General features: G+C 41.2%; 1 protein-coding gene across 1 annotated transcript; it reads left to right on the plus strand.

Moving 5' to 3' along the window:
• Positions 1-2,849: 2,849 nt before the first annotated feature.
• On the plus strand, positions 2,850-11,840 carry LOC139375955 (nicotinamide nucleotide adenylyltransferase 3). The gene is made up of 5 exons (XM_071117938.1): positions 2,850-2,896; positions 4,271-4,416; positions 5,397-5,580; positions 7,405-7,490; positions 10,359-11,840. The coding sequence occupies exons 2-5, from the start codon at positions 4,308-4,310 to the stop codon at positions 10,772-10,774; spliced, it is 795 nt and encodes a 264-aa protein (XP_070974039.1). The 5' UTR covers positions 2,850-2,896; positions 4,271-4,307; the 3' UTR covers positions 10,775-11,840.
• The last annotated feature ends 414 nt before the right edge of the window (positions 11,841-12,254 follow it).

Below are 12,254 nucleotides of genomic sequence, written 5' to 3' on the forward strand. Positions count from 1 at the left end.
GGGTATGCTAATTTGGTATAGAGCAGACCTAACTCACTCCATTAAATTAATCAAAACAGGAACATTTTACATTTGGCTAGAAATTCAAAAGGAAATGATCTTAAAAGAGAAAAATGTCCTCCTGTGTGCTACCTATATCCCCCCCACTAGAATCCCCATACTTTAATGAAGACAGCTTCTCCATCTTGGAGGGGGAAATCAATAATTTCCAAACCCAGGGTCATGTACTAGTCTGTGGCGACCTAAATGCCAGAACCGGACAATAAACTGACACTCTCAGCACACTGGGAGACAAACACCTTCCTGTTTTGTCACGTTCTGACCTTTATTTCCTTTGTTTTGTCATTATTTAGTATGGTCAGGGCGTGAGTTGGGGTGGGCAGTCTATGTTTGTTTTTCTATGATTTGGGTATTTCTATGTTTCGGCCTAGTATGGTTCTCAATCAGAGGCAGGTGTCATTAGTTGTCTCTGATTGAGAATCATACTTAGGTAGCCTGGGTTTCACTGTGTTTGTGGGTGATTGTTCCTGTCTCTGTGTTTGCACCAGATAGGACTGTTTTGGGTTGTCACGTGTCTTGTTTTTGTATTCAGTTGTTCATGTGTACATTTACGTATTAAAAGAACCATGGACACTTACCACGCCGCATATTGGTCCTCTGATCCTTTTCGCCTCTCCTCTTCGGAAGAGGAGGAGGAAATCCCTTACATGTTTGGTATTCCCCAAACACCTTCCTGGAGGCATTCCCTCCCCCATATGCCCCCCTAAGCACAACTATGACAACATAACCAACAAAAACGGGTCACAACTCCTGCAGCTCTGTCGCACGCTGGGTATGTACATAGTCAATGGTAGGCTTTGAGGGGACTCCAATGGTAGGTGCACCTATAGCTCATCTCTTAGCAGTAGTACTGTAGACTACATTATTACTGACCTCAACCCAGTGTCTCTCAGAGCGTTCAGTCAACCCAATGACACCCGTATCAGACCACAGCAAAATCACATTCTACTTGAACAGAGCAATACTCAATCATGAGGCATTAAAGCCAAAGGAACTGAGTAATATTAAGAATGCTATAGATGGAAGGAATGTAGTTTGGAAACCTACCAAAAAACTATTAGGCAACAACAAATTCAATCCCTTTTAGACAACTTCCTGGACAAAACGTTCCACTGTAATAGTGAAGGTGTAAACTTGGCAGTAGAAAATCTTAACAGTATATTTGACCTCTCAGCTTCCCTATCAAATCTAAAAATCTCAAATAGAAAATCGAAGAAAATGAACAATGACAAATGGTTTGAAGAACGCAAAAATCTAAAAGAAATTGAGAAACCTGTCCAACCAAAAACATAGAAACCCGGAAAACCTGAGCCTACGCCTCCACAATACAGAAATACACTACGGAAAAAGAAGGAACAGCACGTCAAATCAGCTCAGTGTATTTGAAGAATCCATAGACTCTATGGGTAAACCACTTCGACAATATTTTTGGCTCTATAACAAAGAACAAACAGCAAAAACATACATGATCAAATACAAATCTTAGAATCAATTATTAAAGACTACCAGAACCCACTGGATTCTCCAATTGCCTTGAATGAACTACAGGATAAAATAAAAACCCTCCAACCCAAAAAGGCATGTGGTGTTGATGGTATCCTCAATGAAATTATCAAATATACAGACAACAAATTCCAATTGGCTATACTAAAACTCTTTAACATCATCCTTAGCTCTGGCATCTTCCCAAATATTTGGAACCAAGGACTGATCATCCCAATCCACAAAAGTGGAGACAAATTTGACCCCAACAACTACCGTAGGATATGCATCAACAGGAACCTTGGGAAAATCCTCTGCATTATCATTAACAGCAGACTCGTACATTTCCTCAGTGAAAACAATGTACTGAGCAAATGTCAAATTGGCTTTTTACCAAATTATTGTTCGACAGACCACGTATTCACCCTGCACACCCTAATTGACAAACAAACAAACAAACCAAAACAAAGGCAAAGTCTTCTCATGCTTTGTTGATTATACTACATTTCTAAAATCATATTTTCACTTTGTCATTATGGGAATAGTTTGTAGATGAGGGAGAAAAAAATAAATGTAATCCATTTTGAATTCAGGCTGTAACACAACAAAATGTGGAATAAATCAAGGTGTATGAATACTTTCTGAAGGCACTGTACTCTTCCTGGGGTCCAAACAGGGTTAAAATAGTTACATCACACCAAAACACAACCAACAGCCTACATCATAAATAAAACAATACATCATACAACACATTATTACTCTAATATTACAAATGTACTATGTAAAATAATGCAATACCACAACATTTCAATGTGTGCGCAAGAGTGTGTGTAAAAGTGTGTGTGCGTATGTGAGTGTGTTTGTGTGTCTGTGTATCTTTACGGTCCGCGTTGTGCCGTGAGGTGTTGTTTTATTTGTTTTTACTAATCTGATTTTAGTGCTCGCTTATTAAGTTACTTGATGTGGAAGACAGTTCCTTGCATGGCTCTATGTAGTACTGCATGTTTCCCAGTCTGTTCTGGACTTGGGGACTGTGAAGAGACCCCTGGTGCCATGTCTTGTGGGGTATGTATGGGTGTCTGAGCTTTGTGTCAGCTGTTTGAACAGAAACAAACACATTTTTACTTCCTTGATGTGTAGAACTTTGGCATTCAGTTTCATGTGAAGAACCCAGACCTCAAACACCTTGTGTTCTTTCGGCATGAACAAAAATAACATAACGTCAGTTCTCTATTTTTGCCACTAGTTGTCACTATCGTACCATACCACTACAGAACCTTTATACAACGTTTTTCCAAGCTGGGGAAGACAAAAAGTGTAACACAAGAACCTTACACAAACAAAGTAGTACAAGGTAACGATGTTATTGGTTGTAGCTACCATTGGCGTTAAAATGTTTGAATTAATATGTCATTTATTTGTATTATATAAGATAGCATAATCATAGTAAGACATTCGATGTGTGTATTATAGCTAGCCTGGTTACTGCTAGCTAGCCCGCTATCAATGTCAAATCACCTGTAGCCGCCTGATACATACCGCCAACTACCCTTTATATAAGGCGGACTGGGTTGAACGGACTAGGTAGCTACTAGTCTCGCGTTGCCATACATCAAAGGTTCTCAACGATGCTGGGTAGCAAGAAAAGACTAGCTAGTTGTTGAAAATAGTTTTGACTGTTATTGTAGCTGAATAACCAGTCGTGTTTTCCGGCATGTGCAGTTTAAATTAGAACAAATTAAAACTATCATAGAAGTTGTACGTGAGGGGTCCCCGGTGTAGCCTTGCGAGACTACCTGTAAGTGCCTCGTCAATGTTTTTTGACGCGTTCCGTAGTATTCGTTGGAAAATGTACCTTGTATGTAGCTATGTCACACTCAGTGGTGTAAAGTACTTAAGTACAAATACTTTAAAGTACTAAAGTAGTTTTTGGGGGTATCTGTACTTTACTATTTCTTTTTTTGACTATTTATACTAAACTACATTAATGACGAAAATATAGTACTTTTTACTCCACACATTTTTCCTAAGACCCAAAAGTACTTGTTACAATTTGAATGCTTAGTAGGACAGGAAAATAGTCAAGTTCCCGCACTTAAGAACACATTCCTGGTCATCCCTTCTGCCTTTGATCTGGCACACTCACTAAACAAACACAAATGCTTCATTTGTAAATTATGTCTGTTGGAGTGTGCCCCTGGCTATCTGTAAAAAAGATAATGGTAGTGTCTGGTTTTGCTTAATATAAGTAAATGAAAATTAGTTATACTTTTGATACTTAAGTATATTTTATCAATTACATTTACTTTTGATACTTAAGTATATTTAAAACCAAATACTTTTTTCTCAAGTAGTATTTTACAAGGTGACTTTTACTTGAGTTATTTTCTATTAAGGTATCTTTTACTTTTACCCAAGTATAACAATCGGGTACTTTTTCCACCACTGGTCACACTCCAATTCAATATAGCTCAATTCTATATAGCTACTACCTCAATAAGCCAAATATCACATCATAGTTACCATGATTCATACCTCAAATTTTGACCACACTGGTAAACCTCCTTAATGTCAATTTAAGCCCTTCAGTACTTTGACCACCTATGAGAGATAATCTGCATCAAGTATTCTGTTTATTCAGGCATTGCTACAGTATATTATCAGCATTGCTGGTGTTATTGAATACATTTCCCATTCATCTCTAACTCTGTGTTCTGCTGCTTTTCAGTGTTCTGTGGGGGTGACCATGGTTTGAGACAACAAAGATGTCTGCCCGCATTCCGCTGGTCCTCCTGGCCTGCGGCTCCTTCAACCCCATCACCAACCAGCACATGCGGCTGTTCGAGCTGGCCAGGGATCACCTGCACCAGACAGGTCGTGCACCATAGAGACCCTATATTAATTTGCTATGTTCGTGTTGCCTCCCAGACTTGTATTATGCACCTGTCTGTTTATTTCGTCAGTGTGATTACGGGACAGTGGAAGGTAGAAGTCCCCCAAAGGGTTTCTGTGAAGCTTTCAGGAGCATTTACATTGTGGTTAAGTATCAATTGTCATCTGTACAGATAGAGCTGTGCCTTCCTTGCACACTACTTTACACCTTGTGCCTTGACATGAGCCTACACATTTAGTCTATTTATATAGACCAAATAAACAGTACTGCACTTCAGTTGGAATAAATCATGTTCTTATTTTCCCATGGACCCTGGGTGCATAAGATGTCAGCTGACCTGTGAGAATGTAAACATTGTACAGAATAAGCTGAATAGTATTAAATTGCGTGGTGACTAAAGCTTTGTTATATTTTCCCATGTTGTAGACTTGGGGAAATGGTGCAATAAGGAAGACAATATAGCATTGAGGGGATTCAATTAGGTGTGTTTTGCACCGGGTGAAAGTTCGTTGCATTCATTCTGGAACCGGGCTGCGTCCTGGGCTTGAGCCAGGTGCCCCGTTCAAAACCCACGGTGAAGTCGGCTCAAAACAAAAGTGACGTAAATTAAGCACGTCGAGTAATGAGTAGGATTCTGTGTTTTCACATGCAAAAGTGATTGTTTTAGATAAAGACGCTTTAGCTGCCTTCTCAATGAAAACTATTTTAACATTTTCAAACATATTTTTATGGAAAAGATATGTTGTATGTTTCTGGATGATGCACCGTGCTTCCTTGTTGACAACATGACCGAGCAGATTACTGTTAGATTTGAGGAGGGTGCTCCTCAGTCACTGCTTTTGCCCGTTCACGTCACAGGCCATAGATCGGTGCCCCGTGACTCAGTATAATCCAATCTGCCCAATGTCAGAGAGTGGGGAGGATCAAGAGTCTCATCAACCAATGATTTACCCCATTTCAGGTCAGTTCCAGGTGGTGGGCGGGATTGTGTCTCCGGTGAGTGACGGCTATGGCAAGCAGGGCCTGGTGTTGGCCAAGCACCGCATCGCTATGGCAAGGCTGGCACTGCAGAGTTCAGACTGGGTCTCCGTTGACGATTGGGAGAGCCAGCAGCCCGACTGGACAGAGACAGTGGTCACAATGAGGTGTGGAGTCACACATTTTCACAGTTTTAACCTTTAAACTAATTGATTAAGTAACTACTAGTAAATCACAGCCCCAAAATGGCTTCTCTCTGAAGAAACGTTTTGAGAAGTTTATTGCTGCTTTGATGAGCAGTGAACTACAGTACACTAAAAAATGTATGTTATTAGAGATTTTGTGGAATCAGCATTGCCTTGTGATGCCACTGGTCATGTGCACCACAGTCGTCACTATGCAAGTTAGTCGCTGAGTGTAACCCTTTCATAACTTTCATTGTTTTTGTTAAAAATAACACAATAGGATTCAGAGCTTTATCTAAGATCTGATAGGTCAGGATTCCACCTCAAACATTAGTGTTTACAAGTGGTCAATACTTTAAACTAACCATGGTATCTTTTACTGGATGTTTTTTATTTCCAATAATAGGGTTTTACTTACAAAATCCTTCAATTCAGCTCTACTTTATTCATGAAATAATCACATTGTAAAAATGTCTAATTCCCTTTGTAAAGCATCTCAGCATGCAGAAAGACTTAATTGAATCTGCCAGTCAGAGCTTCATCCTCCTTTTCAGCCAGACAGATCCCGTCTAGACCTGACATTACAAATAACTTTGATAATCCTATCTCATTAAGGGCTTAGTTTGCACCCACACCCTGTATTAAAATGTCTCCCAACATGATATCACATAATGCCTCAACTGTCCACGTTCATGATCAGAATTTCCCACTTCATCTGAAGACCGTTACAACTACATTTACATGACTGTTGTGGTCCATCAGATCCGATCACAATGCATGTACTCTATTCTACACGTGTCCATAAACATCCAATTCTACTGACTATGAACAACATCCAATAACATTGTAATACCAGGTGTACACTGGTCCGGAGCCTTGGTTTATGTCCTCCCATGTCGTACTTCCCAGCCCTCATTCTTTAGCTCTTCATTAGCTGTTAGCGCTCCATAGAATCTCCTCTTCCCGCACCACAAGCCTGTTCACAATAGGAAGGCAATAGAGCTCCCTGGGTAAAAATCCCCTCTGTTGCTGCTCCATGCCAAATGTTCTTTGTGCCAGAAACCACCTCAGATTTAAGGCTGCGATGCCAGAGATTCCAGGGATATTGCGGCAACATGGGGCCCATACCAGGTCTGGGTCTTTCCTGGGGTCAGATCCCTTGCTGCTGGCTGAGTTTGTTGCTATTGTAACATGTTGCCATAGTGATTAAGTGGATGTGGGACACAGTTGCATTTGACATTGGTCAACCAGTTGAAACTATACAGAAAGTTACCTCCACTTTACATGCGTGGGATATTGAGTGTTTATCTCCCACAATGGCACTCACTATTGATTTGATTTACAAGTCACATAAATGGACCAGCAACCTTTCATTTAGGGTTACACATAAACATGACATGCATTTAGTTATATGTACTCAACAACTATGTGCACCCATGCAAACGTAAACACACACACCCACACACACAAACATAAATGCACACGCAGCTGAAGTGCTGTTCACACTTGTGATGCATTATACAACCCTTTCCTTGTCCCCTCTGCTATGACAAATTCCCTTGTTGAGCGAGCTGTCTGCTTGTTGAGCGAGCTGTCTGCTTGTTGAGCGAGCTGTCTGATTAAAACCATCAAGTGGCCTGTTGTCCACATTGGAGCAGGGCTGTTGAAACCTATGGGATCACTTAACCCAAAACACAAATCTTCTAGAACATCTGTAAGAGGCTTTTGCTCTCAACAGCATATTCCTTTATTGGTTTTCTTTGCATTTGTCATATGTCATCTCCCTTTGCATTGTCCTGCTTGCAGGTACCATTATGGTCGGATACTGAAGCAGTACCGAGAGGGCACAGGAAAGGACAGTGGTCCAACCACAAACCCCCATCATCTCACAAGTAAGACCCTCCTTGACCTTGCGCTCTGTAGCATAGGCCCATTCTAGCCCCTTCTCCTTTTATGATCAAAGATCTAAAAGGATTGGAGAGGTCTGCAATGTGTGGCTCTGGAGATGCGTGCTGCTCTTTACCTGTCCCTTTGTGGGCCCATGGCGATCCAAGTAGTATTTTGAAGTTATCAATCAACTATAAAAGTAGTTGAAAGAACAAATCAAATTAGCTGTACTCACACTTGAACAACCACATGAGACGTATTTACCGACAGTTGAAATTGGCCTTCAACACTCAACACAATTCTGTTTTATGGGAAGTGGACTGAAATGGAACTGGGCCTCTCTCTCTCTCTCGGCACCAACTGAGCTGCAAATCAAATTGTATTAGTCACCCAATACAACAGGTGTATGTAGACCTTACTGAGAAATGTTTACTTACAAGTCCTTAACCAACAATGCAGTTCAAGAAAAAGAGTTAAGAAAATATTTATAAAATAAAGTAAAAAATAAAATAAAAAGTAACACAATAAAACAACAATAACGAGGCTATATACAGGGGGTACCGGTACCGATTGAAAGTGCGGGGGCACTGGTTAGTGGAGGTCATTTGTAAATGTAGGTAGGGGTAAAGTGACTGCATAGATAATACGCAGCAATCATCCTCTATTAATTATAAACCTCCACCTTGGCACTGGTGTCCTTTACTCACTCGTTAATAGCCTAGTTTGAATCTTATTTAGGTTGAAATATGTATAGGATCTGTTTTTTCCTCTTAGACCAACTAAGTAATCCTTTATCCCCTTTACACATTCAGCTCTATGGAATCAGCTCTATGGAAGCAGCATGTTCATTAAAGCTAATGATGTTTAGAGGATGAGGGGGTTGGTGTGGCATGAACAGATCATTATGAAGGTTACATGGTGGACCAGGGAAGACCGTGTAAATGGAGCCATCCAAGCACACGCACACCATTCCTATCAAAGGTGGATATATCAGAAATTCCCTAATCCCAGAGTGCTGTAGCATCTTCTCCCCAAAGGTGAGTGTTGGACATTAAGTTGAAGTGTAGCAGGGAATAAAACATAAATGGTAAACCAATGCCTATTCCCCCGCTTTAAAAAAAAAGTACAAGCGCTTCATAAACCTGGCCAAAATGTTCTAGAAGTTTAGGTAGTCATGAGCAGCTTTTGGTCTGACCTGGAACTACATAAACCACACATGAAATTCATTAACTAATTGAAATACCACACATGAAATTCATTAACTAATTGAAATACTACACATGAAATTAATTAACTAATTGAGATACCACACATGAAATTCATTAACTTATTGAAATGAGTTACTGAGTTCCATGTGTGGTGTATGTAGTTCCAGGTTAAGACCGAAATCTGTAGTTCTCATGACAAACTAAACTTCTATATTAAACGGTTTATTTATGTCTTTGTTCATTGTCAGTTTAATCATGAGACTGATCTACTGTCATTCCAGGGTTTGGTCAACACACTGTCAATACATACATACATACAGGTTACCATGGTTTATCTGCACAAATCATGACTCCAAATCCCAAAATGCATGTCCTGTCACTTTTTTACAACAAGCTCTTACACAAAGGGTCATGGATTTTCACAATCCCATATAGTGTGCCTGTGCTTAATGTGTTATTACACTTCAGTGCTAGCGAACGCAGATAAAGAGCATTAGCTTTTGTTCACGCGCGCTTCGGATCGGAAGGTTTGTGCCACGGGAAATACAATATTGAATTAAATGGATTTAGGGATGTAATCCGAATGCTCAGTTATGTCGTACTGTGTTGGTGGTCAGCTGGCATGGGGTTACATCTGGTTAACACCTATATTTATGAAGAAAATGGCTCATTCTAGTGAGGGATGGATTACATGGTTTACCGCATGTTACGAATCCCTTTTGGCCCGACAGTCTAGGGGGGATGGTAGTGAGACCCGTAACATAACTCATGTAAATTATAATTGTGACAAAGTGTGAACGAAATAACCACGACAACCGAAATAATACCGTCAAACTCAGGGTTTATTTATAAACACACGGTAATGGGGGGGAAGCAGGAAAAGGGGCTGAGCTGGACCCAAGGAAAGAAACAATAAGTATTCAAAACACCCCTAAGCTAGACTAGCCTATTTCAACAACAGCTAACTAACCAAAAATACAGTGGGTGGTCCGCCCAGTTCTAACTAGTGTATTTAACAAAGTTCACCTACGGGTAGTGTATGCCCATGGGCGACTTGTCTTGGTTTCCCCCTTTTCCCACCAGCAACAAACAAACACCATAACCAAAACAATACTCACAGGAGATGACAAAGTGATTTGGAGGTGCTCAAACAAAAGAAGAGGTTAAGACGCAAAGAGAGAGATCTACATACATGGCATTTACAAAGAGATTGAGCTACTGAAATCTATAAAGAACAGAGATCTACCAACATGGCATTACAAAGAGATTGAGCTCTAGAGCAAACAAATGATGGGGTTTTTAAACCATGGGGAAGGAACTGTGATAGGGTAGGAAACAGGAGGAGGTGTGTCTTCTGATTGATGGGTTGATTGTTGACTGATTGGGGAGTGATGATTTTCACCTGTGAGGGGAGAAGGAGAGAAAAGAAACACACACACACAGGACACACACACAGGATAACTGTATCCATAACACCGCAGTAGAAAAAAAGAAATCAGCAAAACAAATGAATAACTAACTCTCAGCAAACCAATTAAAACCATGGCTTTCATGTTTACTTCAACATGATGGCCACATCCAAATCTCTTTTGGGTGGAGACCAGGGGAGACATCAGTGTAAAGGCTGCCATTCACCAACGCTTCCTTTTCTTGACCCTTTCTCAGGCTCCTCTCCCAGGCTGAAGCTGCTGTGCGGAGCTGACTTCCTGGACACCTTCAAGGTGCCTGGCCTGTGGCTGGACGACCACGTGGAGGAGGTGGCGGGCCGCTTCGGCCTGGTCTGTGTCAGCCGGGGGGGCCTGGAGCCCGAGCTCGCCGTGCACGAGTCGGAGACACTTTCACGCCATTGGCGAAACATCTTCCTAGTGCGCGAGTGGGTCCGCAACGAGACCAGCGCCACGGAGGTCCGGCGGGCCCTGAGACGAGGCCTCAGCGTCAAGTACCTCCTCCCAGATTCTGTCATCAAATATATCCACCAGCACAACCTCTATACCGGAGATAGTGAGCTGAAGAATAAGGATGTGCTATTGAGGCCGCTTACCAAGCAGACAGAGATGCCTGTGAAAACTCTGGATGATTAACTGAGAGACTGCCATTGATGGAAGCAAGCATATAATGTGCCAATAGCAGATACATCTACTGACTGTGCAAGAACAGGCCATGTGGCCCATAACTAGTTGACTTCTGTCATCTCAGTTGAATATGTGGCACACCACACGCACAATGTTTTTCCATCAGTGGGTGCCTTTTTTATAAGCAGATTTATACACATTTGTTAGTGTTGGCAAACTTGATGTAATAGCAAAGACATTTGTGCAGATGACTAGAGACCAGATAGGAATTGTGATTGACGCAGTGGATTGTAGTAAGCTGGACTAGTTTAGGATGCTCCTAAACTATTGCTGACATGTAATCTGTTTTGGAAGAGATGCGATCATCACCCCCAACAGCCCGTAGATACAGTGCGGGTATGTGCTGGTTGGCTAGTCTACATGATCAGATTATTATGGATAAGAGTGAGAATATTTTTATTTGTCAAATGGCAGTCAAGCACCGATCATCATGACACCAGAATAAGATCCTCGATATTTATTGGAAATGACCATCGAGCTCATCACCGTGCACTTTCAACACCCTGTGAAGCTCATCACCGTGCACTTTCAACACCCTGTGAAGCTCATCACCGTGCACTTTCAACACCCTGTGAAGCTCATCACCGTGCACTTTCAACACCCTGTGAAGCTCATCATAACTGTAGCCTAATAAACTGTATGCTTTCTCGAGTCGTAGTGGGAGGACCACACACACCACTCCAAGTTTACTTCAATATGATGATGATATCACTATTTGCACATGAAGGCATTTCCTCCACATTCCTTGCGTAATTCATTTTGCGGATACAAAAAGATCCCACCCACCATGTCGAATGAACAAACTATTTGTCGGTATTCATAAAATTGTACCGAAACGTTCTGTTTCCATCACGGCTATCATTACTTTTTTTTATACAGTATGACTTTACTCGCATAAAAACTGTGGATGGAAACATGGTTTATGTTACCGATAGGCCAACACTTAGCACTGTTTTATATGGCCACTGTGCAAATGCATGTCAAGACTGGTTGGTCAGCTTAAAACACGACTAGGCCTAATCGAATTAGCAGAGTTGTACAATTTATGGTGTCATTAAAAAAAAAATGCGCCCCCCCCAACGTAAAAATATTTTCAATAATGTTTATGCCCACAAATAACAAATGTAGCAACCCTGTGTTTATACATGTGGATATAGACTTTGACACTTCATCATGCTTTTGTGGCACAGTCAATGCCACGCAGGTCTATGGGCCAGAAGGTTGAGGGTTCACCAAGAAGAACCACAGAGGAGCTCACTCTCCCTGCATGTTTTATCACTGGTAGGCCTGAAACATTCTTCCTCACCTCAAGTTCAACTGTCTGAGTCAGTTGGAGCAACTGCCTTCATATCATAGGCTTGCAGTAGCTAAAGCTTAATAATAACCACACCAAACCTTCACAAAAGTTTGTAAACCTGAGTGTAATATC

This window comes from Oncorhynchus clarkii, chromosome 20 (genome assembly GCF_045791955.1).
Source record: "Oncorhynchus clarkii lewisi isolate Uvic-CL-2024 chromosome 20, UVic_Ocla_1.0, whole genome shotgun sequence".
NCBI classification, from domain to species: Eukaryota; Metazoa; Chordata; class Actinopteri; order Salmoniformes; family Salmonidae; genus Oncorhynchus; species Oncorhynchus clarkii.